Source organism: Thamnophis sirtalis, unplaced genomic scaffold, assembly GCF_051295495.1.
Source record: "Thamnophis sirtalis isolate CommonGarterSnake01/CBP01778 unplaced genomic scaffold, rThaSir2_p1.2 scaffold_1, whole genome shotgun sequence".
Taxonomy (NCBI): Eukaryota; Metazoa; Chordata; class Lepidosauria; order Squamata; family Natricidae; genus Thamnophis; species Thamnophis sirtalis.
The window spans coordinates 7656339-7676478 of NW_028261381.1; the positions used below are offsets into that span (position 1 = coordinate 7656339).

Genomic DNA, 20140 nt, shown 5'->3' on the forward strand with positions numbered 1-20140 from the left:
AGGAAAATGCTCTGAATCAAACATTTTCAACCTCAAAATAACCTGTTTAGAATTTTTTAAAGATTCAATTTAAACCATTGTACAATTTGCATATTATGGGCTGTGTTAGGAAGTATATCAATTTAATTTTTTAGCTAGAAAAGTCAGAAAACCTTTTTTTCTCCTTGCCATAGCATTCTTAGCTGGTCACTGCAGATCATTTCTGCATAGTATTCAATTGCAAGATTTAATCTCACATTGTGTTTTTATTAAAGCAAGGAATGTTGTTACTCCATGGAGGAAAAAAACTCTTAATCCGTGAAGAGACACAGTCTAAAAAATGCAAGAGTATCAAAACCAAGAAGCTGAGAAGAAAGACGACAAGTGGTGTAGGAGAATCCATTCTTAGTCTAGTTCTCTTTCAAACAAAAACAAATCTGGTTTGTAGATTTTGGATACTTGTACAGTTTAATCTGCAAACAGAGTTTTATAACAAATTTCATTTCCCATGTCTACTGCAAACCTTTATAGAAAACCCAGGGATAAAATGAATTTAAGTTGTGGGAAGGCCTTAAATTATATTACAGTAGAAAATACAGGAGGTAGAATGTAACTGAAAGGATTAATGCAATGTTAGGATCAAATCTAGAGCTCCTGTAAGCTACTAACACATGGTTTTAAAAACCTAATTTCAATGTTTTCTAAGGACCCTAGAAAATGCAAACAAATTTGTTATGAGAGCCCTTGTATCATGCTTGATAAAGGGAGGTAGGATGTAAGAATCAGAAGGACACAAAACATGACACTTTTATCTACAGCTCCTGTTTGCTTTACTGTTGACATTTTGACAATTTAGTCACCTTCTTCAGTTTCAGACTCCGATTCTGAAAGACAAACAAAACATTTCAGATTGAGTACAATAGTCAGGATGTCTAGTAATTAATAGTCTAATAAGAGTAGGACTACTTGCCTTCCTCTGCATTTTTGAGCCATTCTACGAACTTTTTCATTTGCTCCAGAAAGACACTCTTTCCTTTGGCAAGGTGTGCATCTTTATACCATTTCAGGATGGGTTCTTCACTGAGTACCTCAGCTGTGAAAAACAAAACAACAGGGCTGTCAGGCAACACATCCCACAAGGAATGGAGGATTAGTGTCTGCCTCCTAGGTCAGGCAAAACTTTCTACAGCAATCCACTACATGACGGTTCCACCACAAAAGCACGGTAGACAAAAGCGCGCTCGTCGAAAGCGCGTACGTGACGTCATCACAGCGCGACGAAAACATCGCACTGTGAGCGGTAAATTTAAAATTAAAGCGAAAACCTTACCCTAACCCCCCCAAACCTAACCCTAACCCTTAACCTAACCCTTAACCTAACCCTTAACCTAACGCTAAACCTAACGCTAACCCTTAACCTAACGCTAACCCTAACCCTTAACGTAACCCTAAACCTAACGCTAACCCTAACCCTTACCTTTATGTGAATCGGCTTGCTTTAATTTTATTTTATTTTAATTTCAATTTAATTTATTTTTAATTTTTTTCGTCGCGCTGCTGATGTCAGGTACGCGCTTTCGTTGAGCGCGGTTTTGTCTACCGCAGTTTTGACGGGTCACGCTAAATGACTCCTTGAGAGGAAAACAAACCCTATCATTTTCTTCAAAACTCACTTCCCCCAAAGATAACCCAACTATCATCACAAGTTCTGCATTTAAATGAACTTTAGGAGATCCCTTCATAAGAGTTGTTAAAACAAACCCCACGCAGTTGAAACAAAGTAAGTTGAGTGCAATACTCTTAAAAAATATGGCTTTAGGAATCATCTGAAAAATATTCTTAAAAAATCAACAGTATCTGATGGAAAAGAATCTTAACAATGGCTAAATCGGAAGGGACTTCTTTTCTGCTGAATCGTCAAGAAGTTCCACTGGAATGAATTATAACGAATGTAGACATTTCTCCCCCACACTTAAAAAGTGTACTCCGATTCCCATTATTTTCTGCAGTCCTCAAAAAGTGGCTTTAGTTGCTGTCAACTCTCTCCTTCAGAATTCCTCTGAATATCATTTTGCACACTGCAAATCATTCAGAACATTCAGAAAGGTGTACTATTAGTCCAAAGTCATTCAATCACTGCACAGCTGTGTGCAGGCTTGCTATCCTGGGCATGGAATAGTTAAGTGATCTCCATGTGTCTTTTTTTTTTTAACCAAATGTTGCAATCCGGATATTCTAAAGCGGTTTCATTTCTGGAAATAAAATGGCTTGTCTTGTTCCATACGCAGTCCAAGAAACCCATTTCTAGAGTCATTTTGAATTTTGATCCATCATATTCCATCTACTTTTTATGTAACTATCTCCAATTAACTTCTCTAATGAGGGCTGTAATTATAGATAATATGGAAAGCAGTTTGAATACTTAACATGATTCTGATTTTATACTCTTATTATAGTGATTCTAAGACCAATTTAAATTTCTCCAAATTTTTGTCACCAGCAATTTTTTGTTTACTGGATATTTATAATTATAGGTTTTCTTTCAGAGGCATTTGCTGCATCAAGAGGGAAGCCTAGTGTCATTCTCTTCTTCTGAAGCCTCCTTATCCTCCCCAAAGGATTTGTGACCTCATGGAATAGATTTTAGGAAAAGGAGAAATAAAAGAACTGTGCTCTTTTTTCCCCACAGCAGAATATTCCTAGGAGTGAAGATCTGCTCCCAAGAATTCTGGATTCATTCAGAACATCTATCTATCTATCTATCTATCTATCTATCTATCTATCTATCTATCTATCTATCTATCTATCTATCTATCTATCTATCATCTATCTATCCATCTATCCATCTATCCATCTATCCATCCATCCATCCATCCATCCATCCATCCATCCATCCATCCATCCATCCATCCATCCATCCATCCATCCATCCATCCATCCATCTATCTATCTATCTATCTATATACACATACACGGGGTGGGGTGGGAATTCCCATTTTGCTGGGAAATGCATGGTAATCAGCATGTGGCCTGGCATTCTTTGAGTAAAACGACCGTTGACTTACCTGAACGGTCCTTCTATGTGCGCTGCGAGGAGAATCCAAGCATGGGTTAACTTTGTCCATTAGCCTAGAGACTGAGTTATGAAATTGTCGGCCACGCCTCCTCTGACTGGAAGGGTTCAGTTTTGTACGAAGGCTCAGCCGAATTAAGAGAGGTAGATTTTATCAGTTCAGAATGCAGCGGGGATAGGGGACAACCTTGTCTTGTACCTTTCTGGATTGCTATACTCTGCGTTAATTCACCATGAATTATTACTTTGGCTTTTTGATTTGTAGAAATACACCATCGGAGCTAGATATAATCAGAAAAGTGTTGGCCTGTGCAGAAGCAGATTCTTGAACTTAAAAATAAAGGGGGAATCAGAATATTTTGAAGTCTGGAACAGATTTTATGATTGGTATAAGACAAGGTGACAAGACTGGAACAAACTGTATTATATTGTGATTGGACAGAAGGATAGACAATGTATTAAGTAGGCTAATTGTTAATGGTTGAGATTAGCTGTATATATGTTCACTTCCACTTCGCGGTACTGCATTGTTTTAAATGTAAAAATAATAAAAATATATTTTTTTAAAAAAGAAAGCTCCAGGTCACCCAGGTCCTCCTCCTTGCCCAGGATAGAGCCCTCACTGTGAATTGAGGGGGTCGGGGACTGAAGATCCTCCTGGGAAACAGCTGGATCCCTGAGTAAAGTGGAAGGTCTGGACTGTTGTCCCCTACGCTGGAGTTCATCTACCCCTTGCGTTATGGCCACAGAGATCATGTCTCTGAGTTCCGGTGGGATACTAAGATTAGAAGGTTCCTTGGGCCTCAACCCTGCTGCGGTAGGTGTAAAGGAGGCCAACGGTGCCATGCTCCTAGGCGCAAGCACTTGACCCTCCAACATGTCTGCGAGATAAGACAAGGATTGGGGCCCCAGAACCACATCCCCTACAGGTAGGCCTTGTGGCCTAGGAATATCAGGAGACCAACCCTGAACCCCTGTCAGGCTGGGAGGGGGGGGAGCAGGAGGAGAGCCCTGCATCATAAGAGCTGGTGGTGACCTGCTGGAAGTGGAGGTAGTCTGAGGCTTAATCCCCTTCTTGTTGTTCTCTTTGCGCCCTGTGGCTCTATCTGGGGCTGCAGATGAGGCGTCTGCCCTGATTTTGCAGGAGGTCCTGGCGATCGGCCTCCCAATCCTATCACTGGTCCTGGGATGAATGGGTGGCAAGGAGGAAGAAGTCTCTGCCCCAGAATTGTTCCTAGCCTCCAAGCGATCTGCCATTATCAGTATTAGAAAGCTCACGCAGATAGACTAAGGAAGATTCGTTCTGGTATCAGGACTTCACAATAACTGCACAGTGAAGTGAGAGAGAGAGAGAGAGAACACGAGCTGCAGAACTGCACGGGACGAAACCTCGTGCACAATGGCGGCCCGCAATCAGAAACAGTTAACTCCGCCCTTAGGTGATCTTGCATCATTCTATTAGGCGCGAAGAATCCGGCCACCCCTTCGGTCGGTTCTAAAAGGGTGCGAAATTCAAACGCCTCTAAAATGGCCACCGTTCCAAACATCATTGGGAGCAATGAAAGCTACAGTGCCGCTTTCCCTTGTGGCAGCAAGTCACAGCAGCTGTAGCGCTGGCGGCAGAACGCCAAACATGCTCTTCCACAATCATGCCGGTCGTGCTTGAATAGGCAAGCCCAGCAGCAAAGACATTCAATAAGGTGAGGGAACTGATCGTGCTTGATGAGTGGATCGAGCCCGCGGTAGCCAACATGAGAGTGGCGAACCAGCTCTCAGCTGCGGCGATTGGTAGGTGAAGAAGGGCAAATTGCCACCATTCCGGCTGATTTAACCTTAAAGGAGCGCCATTAACGCGCTGAGAAACGGCCTAGCAAGGCAGTCATCGGAATGGAAAAGCCTATCTTAAATGAGCTGTAGTTGCCTAGAGGAAAGAAATATCACACTACAAGGAAAATATACTTCTTACAGTCAATAAAAGTTAATTTGTCTATTATTCTAGAGAGAAAAATTATATGTCTCTTCAGGCTGGACTGAGTTAAAAAACTGAACCCTTCCAGTCAGAGGAGGTGTGGCCAACAATTTCATAACTCAGTCTCTAATGGACAAAGTTAACTCATGCTTGGATTCTCCAAGCAGCGCACAGGAGGACACAGGCATTTTTTGAGCATTGGACAATTGTGGGGAAGTGTTCTAAGGAGAAGTCACTTTCACAGAACTTTATGATTTAATTCACAGAATCTCTGAGTTTTGTTCCATGCCATAACATTTAGCACAAAAGTGAACCATTAATCCCTAAAGCAAAACATAAAAATCTGATAATAATCTTGCAATAAAAGAAGCTGTATTGCTTATGTATTATTTAATCTCTAGAGCTTTCCACAAATTTACAAGACTTTACTGGAATAAGCAACCCCCAATGTATTCCAGCATATAGGCCTGTCTTATGAACACCAGACTCCAAGATTATAGTTAACGTCCTCTGATTTCAAAAGAGACAGATTTGTTATATATTACCTTTGTAGAAGAGCACCACTATTTTCGGGAAGGCCTTCATGAAATGGATGTTGTCGTAACAGTACTCTTGAATCTTTAGCAACAGAGTCAGTTCAGACTGACCTTGGGTTGTAAAGGCAGCAAGAAGAGGGCTGTATTGCTGAGAAGAAAGTCATAAATTATTTCCTAATTTGCATTTAAACATTTGCTTCATCTTAGCCATGGAGAATACAGTTATTAAAAAACTAGTATTTTCTTAAAATGCCTTTTCTAATTCTTACAAAGGAAAATGTTGTCAAGAAACCTACATGATCTTAGAATCTTTGGAGTAAGTTTCTTAATAGCGTTAAGTCTCCATTTTAAAAATAAGGTCACTCTAAAAAAAAATTACTTCAGGAAAACCTCAGACAAAACATCCTGAAAAAGACGGATGGATGATTAAGATATCTGCAACAGACTGAAAAAAATATTTAAAACCTAATCCTATCAATGAGCTTATACCTTCAAGTGCTTGATGGCTTGTTCTGCGACGAGCTCCTCTTTTTTGTTCCATTCCACAGTGCTCATTACACTAGACCAGATGATGCCAATTACAGTCTGCTCTGATATGTTGTTCTTCTTCATTTCTTCCTTGACGTATGGTATGATCTAGGCAACCAGGGTTTGCACATTAGCCTTGTCCAAACATTTATAATGAACTCAAACTGGACTTTAACCAAAACTATGCAAGAATCCAAGTCAAGCAAGGTCTTGAACACTAATACTGTACTCAAGTCCAAGGAAATCTGAATAGAGCAGTGTTTCTCAACCTTGGCCACTTGAAGATGTCTGGACTTCAACTCCCAGAATCCCCCAGCCAGCATTCGCTGGCTGGGGAATTCTGGGAGTTGAAGTCCAGACATCTTCAAGTTGCCAAGGTTGAGAAACACTGGAATAGAGCTTCCTCTTAGACCTGCCACCTGAAAGTATGGAAATGGGACACAGGAATCCGATAGTGTTTTGACCTTACTTTTGTTCAACATACAAATATTGAAATGGCGGAAGTTGTTAATATTCTTTATCAAATTTAACAGTGCCAGAATAACAATTTTATTTATCAAACAGAAGCAAATTTAGCAGGGTGCTTAATGTAAAAAACATCACTTGTAACATATTTTGAATTGTTATTGAACGTCACACTGAAATATCAGACTCAAGGCTGAGAGTGTTTTTTCCTGAAACAAATTTTATCTGCACTGCTCAAGGCATGTTAACAGTAGGGAATAATTGCTAGCTGTTAGGTAGTTCAGAATATTAATTTCAAATACTAGCACAGTCAACTGTCTTTCAACCATTGCCATAAAAGAATTATTAAAACACATCAAGAGTGGACAGCAATCATAGATCTGAGGCATTCTGTTAACATAACCAAAAAAGCAATGGAATGCTTTGGATTTGATTGCAAAAAAATTGCTTTTAATTGCTAAGCAAGGCAGTTGCTAAGTGAGTTACATCCCATTTTACAACCTTTTTTGCCAGTTATTAAATGAATCAATGCAGCTTTTATATGAATCATGTACTGTATTTTTCGGTATCAGATGGACCTTTTCCCCTCAAAAAAGAGGCTGAAAATCTGGGTGCATCGTCTTATACACGGAATACAGCATTTTGTGCCTCCTGAAACTCTGTCCCCTTCACCAAAATGGCTGTGCAGAGCTTCTGGAAGGCTTTCAGAGAGCTCCTGGGGGCTGGGGAGGGCAGAAATGGGCAAAAAATGGCCCATTTTTTGCTCAATTTCCCCCCCTCCAACCTCCAGGAGCACTCTATAAGCTTCCTAAAGGCTATCCATGCCCTTTTTTTGACGAAAAATGGGCTTGTTTTCACGAAAAACAGGCCCTTTTGGGAAGGTTTGCAGGGTGCAAAAACTTTTTAAAAAAATTTCTTTCTTCAAAACCTTGCTGCGTCTTATACTCCAGTGCGTCTTATACTCCGAAAAATACAGTAGTTTTCTGTCAAATCAATAAGTATAATCTTTATTGTCGTTGTACTTAAAAACAAAATTGGTTGTATTTAAATAAAGTTTCTAGGAATTCTATAACCATTAGGAGATCAGAAGAGCTAATCATAAACTCTATGAAGTAGGAATTATAGAATTGCTTATGGAAAAGGTTGGGTGACCAGAATAAAATATTTGGATTTAGTTTCATTTTTCTCCTAAAGTGCTCTAGTTATCACTTGGCAAGCAGTCTACTCTATTATAGACTATTCAAATTAAAACATGTCATTTCATTTGGGGGATGCAATTGATATTAAATAGTTAAGCAAATCATGGACTTTGCTTGTTGGAAAATGGCTAGGAATGTTACAAATGATCACATGACCAGGGCCTGAATTTTGATCATGTGATCATGGGGATGCTGTAACAGTCATAAATGTGAAAACCAGTCATAAGTCACTTTTTTCAACACTGTTTTAAGTTCGGTCACTAAACAAATAGTTATTAAGTCAAGGGCGCCTGTACAATTATGTGTAACATTATGTATACAAATATTTATGATGAACTATTCTTTCTTTTAAGTTTCTGAAGTAAATGTCTGGAGGAAAAATGTACTGACAGTGATCTTAAAAAGTAAAAAGATGCCCTGGAGCTGTCCTCACATCCCTGTGACTATATCCATCCAGTTTTCTGAAAGTAGTTTACCACTACCTTTTTTCAGGATATGTGTTAAATTCTTTCAGGATTTATGTTCAATTTTTCAGTCTAACAGCCCTAAGACTTCTAGTAGATCTTTGTCCAAAGATTAACCAAGGCTTATCTTAGTTAGCTTGAGATCAGTCAATGCTGGCTAGCTTTTTCTTCACATTTTTCAATAAAGCACAATGTTTTACACTGAAGAAGTTAAATAAAATATTTCATGAATCTTAAGAATTTAACTTACCAAAACTATTATTGTCCTATTAGACCTAACGTGTACCATTAGGAACTCAATTAAAAATGCTATTTCATTCTGGTATTCCATTAAGTTCTTAAAGAATTAAATCTATGCTTGCCAGCTAACTATACTTACATCCTTAAAGGTATCTCCTCGTGACATCAGCTCTTGAAGTTCTTTCTGTAATTCTTTACGAGCTCCTATGCACTGCTGGTTCCGAACATATTCAGAAAGTTCCTTCAATCCTGCATCAGTGAAGTATTTTGTAAAGTGTTCAAGACTTTGCTTGTTGGCTGGAAAGAGCTCCTGTAACATATGGTTTTTTTTTTTTGTAAATATTAAGGAACTATACATGGAAGTGCTTACCAAAAAGACTTCATCTTTGTTTGATGCATGGAAATACTCAAAATAATATAATTTTTTCTATCTGCTGAGAAGGTAGAGATGAGGAGTTATATATATTCGGTTAAGAGCCGAAGTGGCGCGGTGGTTAAATGCAGCACTGCAGGCTACTTCAGCTGACTGCTAGATCAGCAGTTCAGCGGTTCAAATCTCACCGGCTCAGGGTTGACTCAGCCTTCCATCCTTCCGAGGTGGGTAAAATGAGGACCCGGATTGTTGTTGGGGGCAATATGCTGACTCTGTAAACCGCTTAGAGAGGGCTGAAAGCCCTATGAAGCGGTATATAAGTCTACTGCTATTGCTATCTTAGTTTTTATCACCATACATTTTCCTATCGGGTTTCCTTGAGGATCATACTATGTCAAAATTTGTGTTAAAATACTGAATTCAAATCAAGATTTACCAAATATACCAAAATGCCAAACTAGAGTGAATTATAATGAAGATACCAAATTCAGATTTTAAAAAAATTAAATATGCAATAGTGAATCTATTAGATGAGCTTCAGGCATGAATCTGTGCATCCAGAACAGTCACCCATGAAAGCTAAATACAATGTTCTTGGTATATACCAATACTCTACTCTCTCTTAACAGATGTTTCACTTTGACTACAAAACTCTATCTACTTACCATCAGCCTATTATCCATATTGACTTTGCGAAGGCTAGCAGCAACTGCATTGATATCTTTTTCATTTATCCATGATTTGAACAATTTTACTGCAAAGGCTGCTGAAACACCTGCACAGAAAATGGCACAATTACTTTTAAGACTTCACAGTGGGAATACGTAGGATCCTCTCCTTCTACAGACTTTCCAAGTTTTATCTAGCCAATAATACATTGAGATCATGGAAACCCCTCTTCATACACTATCACTTACAATAGACTTTCCAAAAGGAAAGTGTCAAAGTGAGTCTCACATTATCAGGATTATTACTCAGCAATATTTTCAACAATTTTTGCTACTCTATTACCGAAAGACATGATGCCTGCAGGAGCTGAAGATTTTAAAATCGTTAGAAGAGAATGATTTATTTATTTTTCTCTTTTTTGAACTGCCCACCTCCCTTAGAGGGGGTTTCAACGATTACATAACACTATGTAACACAATAGAACTCAACAAATTTCTATGACGACACAACAAATACAATGCTCCTTGGCCTCAAATGCTATTTAATATTATTTTTGCTCTTGTCGTATATCAGTAGCTTATATTTAAACTTTAGAAGCAATTTTAGTTTTAAACTGAGTCCACAATATTTATGAACAGAGTTAATCCTCAATGTGCCTCTGTAATAAAGGCTGCCCATTATGATCATCAGTCATGATGGTCGTAAAGCAGGTCATCACACGATCGCCTCAATTTTACCCTTTTTTCTGATAGTCACTAATCAAATCAACTTGATTAAGTGAGTCTGCAGTTAAGAAAGTAAGCCCATTGTTTGCTATGGAGATTTTTTTTTTTGGCAAAAACTGGAAAATACTGATTTCCCTCAAAAGCTGCATAAATTTGGTCACATGACCATGAGACACTGCAAAATGACCATAAATATGAGCCAGTTGCTGAATGTCTGAAATGTGGTCATTTCAGTGAGGGATAATCCATCAGAACCCAGACATAAGCACCTTTGAGGGGACCACTGGAACCTTGAACAGTAGCTAAGTGACTGGTCATAAGACAAAGGACTACCTGTACTATGAACATAGCAGGTGAACAACAATAAGTGAGGGTGTTGCGTCTATGGAAGAAGCTGCATCAGAGGCAAGATTTCTGTAATTACCTTCTTTAACAAGATTCTCATTATACAGGCTGTTGAGAATTGATGCATTAAGGTTCCCATTGGCCAGAAGAATACCCGTCAGCATGGCCAGCTTGTTCCGCTCAGACTCTGAAAAACCTTTCAAGAAGAGCAGCAACTGCAAGAGGAAATTCAGTAACAGTCATCTTGAAACAAATGATATACTGAAGCCATACTACAGTATTAAAAGGAATTTTTGTGGCAGTCATCAAAAGACCATCACTTTTTCACATTACACTGCTCAAAAGACATTTGTAATTACTTTCTCTCAATGTGTATACATGCGCTAAAATTGTTATGCAGTAGATGAAACTTTTTCCCCCAGCTAGAAAATGACCAGCAGAAGCAGACAGTCTAGAACTACTTATATATAATAACATCCATTTTTTGGCAAGGTAAGGTAAAACAAATCTAGTTTTCATTGAGTACCTTTTTAACTTCATCCTCAAAGCCTTTTTCCAGGTATTTGTATCGCCTGATCAGCTTGTTAAAGACCTATAAAATAGATAGTTTGGTGAGGTGGTTAAAGCAACAGGCTGGAAATCAGGAGAGAGTGAGTTCCAGCTCTGCCTTGAAAGCTGGCTGGGTGACTTTCAGCTAGTCATTCCCTCAGTTAAACGTACCTCACAGGGTTGTTGGGGGGTGGGGGGTGGGATAAGAGGGGAAAGGAGTGTATTCATTGCCTTGAGTTAATTATAATAGTTATTTATAAAAATAATAAGTGGGATAAATGAAAATGATCAGGATTAAGAAATAAAATGCTTAATTAACAGTCATTTAGATATTTTTATATATCAATGTATCATACTATAGAAAAATAGAATCAATGAAATAATAAAAGAAAACACACAAACCGAGGCAAATGCTTGCATTGTTTCTAGGTCTTCTTGTGCAGCAAATACACAGACATCTGTGTGCATCATGTCATCTGCCAGGGTACCACCTGGGGCTGTTACAAATAAAAATTATTTCAATTGTAAGAAAAACAACTGTAATAGAAGTTGTTTTGGTCTATAAGAACATCTTTGTTGAAACAGTCACAATCCATATTACACCTGATTTATTGCAAATGAAATTCATTTTTTTAGGGATTGAATAGGTAGGCAAATGAATCTGATCTTATAATATTTTGGGAGAATACTGAAAGCCAACTATGTTCAGATCTGATCTGAGCCGTGATTTTTCTTCTAACAGCTATGTTAAAATGATCACACTGCAGCATACATTGCCTCTATTCTATTTTTTGTTTTGAATACTACAATCACTTTAAAATTATATAGGTACACAAGCAATTCTGAAAAAATAGACTGTTTTCATAATGTATCCATGTGATCATAAGCTGAACAGTTAATAAAGATACTTGCTTTTTTTCTCTTTTTCCCTACACTTTTCCCTTCCCCCTTTCCTCCCCCATTTTATCTTCATCTTTCTTTATATTTTTGTATTTTGTGTTTTGTTAATAAAACATGTGAACAAAATAAAGATACTTGCCCAGCATTCCACCAGCCACCAGAATGTCAAAGAGTGTCTCTGCATAGCGGCGATAATCAAGTTTTGCTCCAGAAGCATCAAGGAATTTTGCTACTGCTTCCAAATCACTGCCAGTTTCATTTAAACCTTGAATAATACAGTCCTGAAACTGAGTGGGGTCAAACCTCTCTTTTTCATCTGCAATAAAAAGTAATACTGTAAATGTATCTGAAAAGAAATTCAGGGTAATTGGAGTTATTCATTTAATGCCGAGAATCAGTTCAACCAAAAGGAAAGCCAAGGATCCCATTAAATTCAAACAGGTTAGCTAAAGAGTTTAAAGTTCTATGCAAACTTTGCAGTTGCTAAATAGTTGATTCAAAGTAATACAAAATCAAAGTACCCTCTGTTGAATTCAATGGGGGTTATTCTCAGACAATGTGCCCAAAAGCTATATGACTGAAGAGAAATGCCTTTTAAAATATCATTGTTACATTTGTAAATTCAAAGCTAAGTAATCTCGAGAAAAATTAAGACAAAAAGCAGAAATGGTTTACATTAAATTTCTCCTCAAATTCTGCTGACAGACACCTAAGGCAATACATAGTTTTCCTTCGTAAACATGATCCCATGTAAAGAGAGGGTATTTCTTTCAACTATGATAAAAATCAGGGTTGCTCTCTTGTTCCAGAGCCCATCCCTCTCTTACAGCAGTTTCATATGTGATAAATGAATAAAATTAAGTATTGCATGCTTTATTACCGTGACCCGTCAAAAGCGCGGAGGACAAAATCGCGCTCGACGAAAGCGCACATGTGACGTCATCACAGCGCGACAAAAAAAAATAAAAAATTAAATTAAATTAAAATTAAAGCAAGCCGATTCACATAAAGGTAAGGGTTAGGTTAAGGGTTAGGGTTAGGTTAAGGGTTAGGGTCAGGTTTAGAGCGTTAGCGTTAGGTTTAGCGTTACGTTAAGGGTTAGCATTAGGTTTTTCGTTACGTTAACGGTTAGGTTTAGGGTTAGATTTAAGGTTAGGTTAAGGGTTAGGTTTAGGGTTAGGTTTGGGGGGGTTAGGGGAAGGTTTTAGCTTTATTTTTACATTTTTCGATCACAGCGCGATGTTTTCGTCGCGCTGTGATGACGTCAAATGCGCGCTTTCGTCGAGCGCGATTTTGTCCTCCGCGATTTTGTGGTGGAACCCTTTATTACTACAGTTAGTCCTCATTTTACAACCATTTGTTTAGTAACCATTCGAAGTCTGAAAAGTGCTGAAAAAAAGAGATTTATGACCAGTTTTCACACTCACAACTGTTGCAGAATACCCATGGTCATGTGCTCAAAAACTCAGGCACTTGGCAACTAGCATCTATTTATGATAGTTGCACTGTTGGCCCAATGTCTGATTTTTTTTGTCCTTGAATGGCTGGGGGGACTGGACATTAACATTTGAATCACTGTAAGTCCATATATTTGCCATATGTTAAATAAAACAAAAAGTTGCACTGTGTCTAATGCAGTGTTTCTCAATCTTGGTCACTTGAAGATGTCTGGACTTCAACTCCCAGAATTCTAGGAGTTAAAGTCCAGACATCTTCAAGTGGCCAAGGTTGAGAAACACTGGTCTAATGTGATCATCATTTGTGACCTTCCCAGCCAGCTTCCAACAAGAAAAGCCCATGGAGGAAGCCAGATTTGCTTAACTGCATGGTCCACTTAACAACAGCAGTGATTCACTTATCTGTAGCAAAAAAATGTCATAAAATGGGGCACAACTTTAACTGCCTTGCATAGCAACCGAAATCTGGGGCTCCATTGTGCTCATAAGTCAAGGACTATCTGCACTTGCAGCATAAAATGAAATACAGTATGACCCTAGCTCAGGGGTGTCAAACTTCCGTTGTCATAGCGGCATCACATGATATATTGGGACTTTCCCCCCTTCGCTAAACCGGGGGGGGGGGGGGGGGGCATGGCCAGCACATGACACATCCGGCCCTCAGGCCGTGAATTTGAGAGCTCCGCCCTAGCTAAACCTTTCCTCAGATTGCCCAATCATTCTGTTCATTAGCAATCAACTTTTTTGAAGAAGTAAAAATGCACATTTTCTCAAAGATTCCATTAACTCCATAGTCTTGCGTGAACTTAATACATGAACTGTCAGACTGATTAAAAATCAGTGACTAGGAATAGGAATCAGGACCCGATTCATGAACCTTAAGATTTTAAATGGAATATGTTAATCATTATTTCAATAATTAGTAATAAGGAAAAAAAAATCAGAGATGTTGATTCTATAATGATCACTATGTAAACATGTTTTCAATATGTCTTGAATAAGATTCAAAAAGATTCATTAATAAAAACCATCAAAAGTGATATCACAAACCAATCTTTACAGTGATGTGGTAATTTGTAACTGATAAAAAATTGATTAAATAGGCATATGATTACGCTTACCTCTTTTCCTAGTTTTAAAACGCTGGCCTGATAGCGTTGGCTTTTGCTGCTTTTGATTATTCATAAAAGACACCCTGTGATTAGCAACAAATTGAAGATATATTGGTTAAGAAAGTAATCCTTAAGGATTTAAAAAGATTTGGTCAAGACATTTACTACCTAAACACATCAGAGTACACAGATTTTTCCCATGTCTATAATGCCATTACAAATGAGTCCTAAACCACATATTTACATTTAAAACTGGAACATTAATCAGAAACAAGTTTGTTAACTGCAAAATAGTGATTTATATAATACATAGTTACCAAGGTGGCAGGTTTATTATTGCATAACAAGTAAGAACAATCACTTAAAAATCTTATCTCAAGTTAATTCCTATTGCGTTTAAAGAGAACATTAGGTAGATCTCATTCCTACTACAACTGAGGGGGAAAGGCAACTGTTTTCTTTTTAATGTTACTTTTAGCAATATAGCAGTAGACTTATATACCGCTTCATAGGCCTTTCAGGCCTCTCTAAGCGGTTTACAGAGAGTCAGCATATTGCCCCCAACAATCTGGGTCCTCATTTTACCCACCTCGGAAGGATGGAAGGCTGAGTCAACCCTGAGCCGGTGAGATTTGAACCGCTGACCTGCTGATCTAGCAGTAGCCTGCAGTGCTGCATTTTAACCACTGCGCCACCTTGGCTCTTAAAACTGGAATAGTCAGAGTCTTTTCTGAAAAGACTCTGACTATTGTGATAGTCAGCTTGTCTCTTGTCTTGGAAGGTTTACTTTTAACATAGTTGAGAGCAGCTGTATCTTTTTTTTTGTGAGACTGGATAGGCTAAGCACCACATATGCTTTTTAACTGCCAGGTCTTAAAGAGAGCTTCCTCAAGTCTCCTTCACTGAGCCATCATCTAGGAAGATGTTTTAAAATCCACTTCTCTATTATAAACTGTTTTATAGTTCAGTCTGTTCTAATTAATTGTATTATTACAAGTGTTATAAATAGGAATAGGAACAAACAGGAACAAGGCACTGCTGCTTTCTGCCACTGTTGCTGTAACTAGTGACTCTTAACTAGTGCTGTAACTAGGGGCTCTATCACTATGAGGACAGAATGGTGAAAACCTACCTGGTGATACCATCATACAAATGCTATGACTTGCATCACTGCAACAGGCAAAAGTTGCCATTTTTCTTGTGAAGACTAATAGGAGCATTTGCTCACCAGATTATGGGATTATCTGTATCTCCCTGATTAAATATTACAGCAATTTTAAAACAAGTTATATTGCTGCCATTTTGCCTGTAAATCCTATTTACCTTCTGTGTAAGATATTTTTAGATTTTAAAGCGAAAAGTAAGGGATAATTAATTTCTATCAATATGCAAATTGGTGTTTAAGACTGACAGGTAATGAATAAATGCTGTCAAACTAATTAATACTACAATGCAAGTTTTTCTTAACAGGTAACACTGTTCACACCCACTATAGTCCAAAAAATCTTTGATGACTTAACCTGATGGTTCAATCAAACTATCCATTTGGAATATAATTTGTATGAAATTCCCTTCTCTCTTTTCAGACTACTTTTACCTACAGCTGTCCCAATTTCACTGCAATGTGACATAATTGCGGGAACCCTCAAAATCACAATTGAAATCATACTGAAAATTCAAATTCAGTAACATGTGAGCTAGTGATTTAACAAATTTCACAGATTGAAGCCAGAACAATTATCCTTACTGAAGCCTCAAAATTAATTAAGGGATAGGTTTTGCTTTGATACTAAAGTCTAGTCTTTGTGATTTTACCAGTGCTCTGTATCCACATAAAATAAGGGCAAACTAGATGTCAGTGTTTACACTAAAAGCAGTAATAGTAAGACAAAGTTATTAATAACCTACAACAGTCTTTCAGAAACTAATTCCATTCGTGTGTATTAGGACTGTAATCCTCAATACAAATTCTGGAAAGCTAAATCTATATAAAAAGTAGCTAATTAGTAAGGACTGCAACACAGAATATCTCCCTTCTACAAGTAAAAAGGGAAGCCTCAATTCAATTTATATTAATGTAAATACACAACTATGATGCACTAAATATTGAACATTAATAAGTAGCACAAAAACAAGGAGAGGAGATAATCACATGCAGGCAAAATACAAAAAGAAACAAAACGTTTCTTCCAAGTTCCACAAATTAGGGTGGAGTTAAAATCACAAATTAAGATTCCTTAGACAAGGATGGGAAAAGGAGAGCAAAAAAAGGTAGTGAAATTATCTCCCCATTTCCATTGCTGGTGGCAATGTTGGTTCCAAGGGATGAATTTAAACATTTCTCCCATGTCGCCTCTGCCTATACTAATAGGTAGTGTATTTCTCCTTAAAACTGAAATAATGTTACATCAGGAAGCAAGGCAAATTCTTGGTAATCTTGAGAAAGCAAAATGATAGAACAGAGCAGAAACGGAATGATTTTCCCCTTCCATTCTAAAAATGGATAAAACATTCCTATTTCCCCCTTTATAAACGGGTATAAAATGTGTGTGTGTGCATGCTACCTGCTGTGTGTCCCTTTTAATACTTTATCCTAGTTTACTGAGCGTCTAGTAAAAGAGTTTGGGAAACAAAGCCATTTCTTACAAGGCCCATTCTCAACTCTTGGGGGGCGGGTATTAAATGGGAAGAATATACTCAGGGAGCTTGAAGGAAGGTAGAGGTAAAAGGGATAAAACATTCCTATTTCCCCCTTTATAAACGGGTATAAAATGTGTGTGTGTGTGTGCATGCCACCTGCTGTGTGTCCCTTTTAATACTTTATCCTAGTTTACTGAGCTTCCAGTAAAAGAGTTTGGGGAACAAAGCCATTTCTTACAAGGCCCATTCTCAACTCTTGGGGGGCGGGTATTAAATGGGAAGAATATACTCAGGGAGCTTGAAGGAAGGTAGAGGTAAAAGGGATAAAGCATTCCTATTTCCCCCTTTATAAACGGGTATAAAATGTGTGTGTGTGTGTGCATGCCACCTGCTGTGTGTCCCTTTTAATACTTTATCCTAGTTTACTGAGCTTCCAGTAAAAGAGTTTGGGGAACAAAGCCATTTCTTACAAGGCCCATTCTCAACTCTTGGGGGGCGGGTATTAAATGGGAAGAATATACTCAGGGAGCTTGAAGGAAGGTAGAGGTAAAAGGGATAAAGCATTCCTATTTCCCCCTTTATAAACGGGTATAAAATGTGTGTGTGTGTGTGCATGCCACCTGCTGTGTGCCCCTTTTAATACTTTATCCTAGTTTACTGAGCGTCTAGTAAAACAGTGTTTCTCAACCTTGGCAACTTGAAGATGTCCGGACTTCAACTCCCAGAATTCCCCAGTGTTTCTCAACCTTGGCAACTTGAAGATGTCCGGAGTTCAACTCCCAGAATTCCCCAGCCAGCATTCGCTGGCTGGGGAATTCTGGGAGTTGAAGTCCGGACATCTTCAAGTTGCCAAGGTTGAGAAACACTGTAGTAAAAGACTTTGGGAAACAAAGCCATTTCTTACAAGGCCCATTCTCAACTCTTGGGGGGGGGGTGTATTAAATGCAGTATTAATTCTTCTCTTTTTTTTTAGCCTATTCAAGAAAAGAATTGTAACCCTAAAAAGCTCAATCGCTTAAAAAAAAAAGAATAACCTATTTAGAGGGCCATCTCTCATATACGCACCGGGGGAAAAAAAAGGTTAATAATAATCGGGTTAAAGGAGAGACAAATATTTATATTTCGGGCCTTCGCCGTTCAAGTGACTACCAGGCTCCTCCCTCCAGGTCCGCCCAGGGAGGGACCTTCCTTCCCGCACTACGTTACAGCCCGCACCACAAAAGAGCAGCCCGGGAATATGATGTGGCGGTTCTCCTCCTCCTCCTCCTCCTCTACTACTTAACGTAGCTGCCTCGGATAGAAAAGGGGGGGGCGGATGCTTCCCCCCCCTCCTTTCCGTCTCCCACAGCGCCCCCCTCGTCCTCTCCCTCCCCTCCCTTCTACCCACCGAGCCCTCCGGGCGGAGGCGGCCGCTGCTGCAGGAGGTGGAAGCGATGGCCGAGGGAAGGGGGGATGTCTCTCACGAGCACCGCCACGGCTAGGCTAGAGTCCCGCTTGTTTCCTTCCGGCCACCACCGCCGCCGCCGCTGCCGCCGCCGCCGCCTCGGGTCTCTCTCTCTCTCCCCTCTCGCTCTCGCTCTCTCCCTATCTCCCGCGACGACGGCGGCGGCGGCAGCGGCGGCGTCACCAACCAACAGAGGCCGCCGCTTTGTTACCCGACAGGTCAGGCTAGGCCGCGCCAGAGGACGTGAGGGGGGGGAGGGGAAGAAAAAAAAAAAAGGAGGGCCCGACCAGCGCGGCCGTTACTCTCTCCAGGCGCGCGCTCCGAACGTCTCCCCCCCTCACGCCCGCCTCCCCGCCCCCCGTCTCGAGCCTCACCGACTTTTAAGGCAGAAAAGGAACGTCCAAGGAGCACGAGCTTTACCAGCGACGCGAGGAGGACGGAAAGGTGGCTAGAGGCGGTAGCGTCTTCAAGCTCCTCCCCCTTCAACCTCTCGCGAGAAGCGGAGGTGACGCGAGGACTGTACGGAGAAGGCCCCTCCCCCCCCGCCCGGGAAAAAAAAACAAAACAAAACAACAACAAACCCTTCGTGCCTCCTGCGTCACTTATGGCGGGGAGAGGAGATCTAATCGCTCGCTTATCAGAAGCCGCGCCGGGTTTGTTTGTTATGACTTTCCCGCCATGGGAAAAGGAGGAGGAGAGGCCCTACAGCGGCTCTGTTATTTGTTTTCGCCTGACAGGGCAAGGTTTCGAGAGCGGCTTGTTCTTCCGTCCTTGCTAGGACTGGGGGGGGGGGGGGAGAAGGGGAATGGGGATGGGCCAAGGTCACCCAGCTCGCTTTTTTGCCTCAGGCGTGTTGAAAGAAATGTCCTTCTGGGTTCGGCTCCAAGTGGGGAAAAAGACACTGGAGACATGGAGGCTGCTTGGAAAGGTGGTTTTATTGTTGGACAGGACCACATGGCTTTAGCCCCGAACAGAAAAGGTGATCACATGCTTCAATGTTGGTGGAAAAGACGAGAAGGGCCGAGGGAGGGGCTTGCTAGGCTTTTTATACCCTGTTTAGTCCCACCTCTCTGTTTCCTGTTGCTGTGTAAGAAAGGTATTCTGATTGGTTGTCAGACTCCCATGGGGCCATGCAGGGGGCTACTCTCTAGGCTGTTTTTTGAATCCATAGATGAGTTCTCAGATGCCCTGTGGAGAGTTGAGTAATATCCCTTCCCCCTACAGCTGCAGTGGAGAAGTCTTTATTATGTAAAGTGGGCTAGCCTGGCCTTCTCAATGGCCTATTGACAAAGTGTGGATGGGCAGGAAGCTACAGGCAACTATTAACTTTTGTAATATGTGTTTTTTTTTAATGTTGTACGCCGCCCTGAGTCCTTGGGAGAAGGGCGGCATATAAATCAAACAAAGCGCCTGGTTGGGCAAGGCGATCTGATAGCAACCTGGACGTAACTGAGAGTCCAGTCTATCCTTCTG

General features: G+C 39.9%; 1 protein-coding gene across 3 annotated transcripts; it reads right to left on the reverse strand.

Moving 5' to 3' along the window:
• Positions 1 to 428: 428 nt before the first annotated feature.
• Positions 429 to 19166, reverse strand: BZW1 (basic leucine zipper and W2 domains 1). Of its 3 annotated transcripts, none has more exons than XM_087707321.1 (12): positions 19042 to 19166; positions 14593 to 14666; positions 12154 to 12330; positions 11517 to 11611; positions 11092 to 11157; positions 10645 to 10780; positions 9492 to 9601; positions 8593 to 8763; positions 6047 to 6193; positions 5567 to 5705; positions 950 to 1072; positions 429 to 863 (listed from the first exon to the last, which is right to left on the reverse strand). In XM_087707321.1, exons 2-12 carry the CDS (start codon positions 14654 to 14656, stop codon positions 832 to 834), a joined length of 1260 nt encoding a protein of 419 aa, XP_087563447.1. In that variant the 5' UTR covers positions 14657 to 14666; positions 19042 to 19166; the 3' UTR covers positions 429 to 831. The 3 variants fall into 3 exon arrangements, with proteins under 3 accessions (XP_087563447.1, XP_087563453.1, XP_087563459.1); XM_087707327.1 differs by having other exon boundaries at positions 19046 to 19155; XM_087707333.1 differs by lacking the exon at positions 19042 to 19166 and adding an exon at positions 18611 to 18745.
• Between the last annotated feature and the right edge of the window lie 974 nt (positions 19167 to 20140).

Coding starts and splice junctions, on each gene's coding strand:
- BZW1 (XM_087707321.1), bottom strand. CDS start 14,656: ATGAATAATCAAAAGCAGCAAAAGCCAACGCTATCAGGCCAGCGTTTT. Junction 9,602..10,644: donor TGAGAATCTTGTTAAAGAAG/GTAATTACAGAA, acceptor TTTTCTGTGCAG/GTGTTTCAGCAGCCTTTGCA. Junction 6,194..8,592: donor GAGGAGATACCTTTAAGGAT/GTAAGTATAGTT, acceptor CTGGTTGCCTAG/ATCATACCATACGTCAAGGA.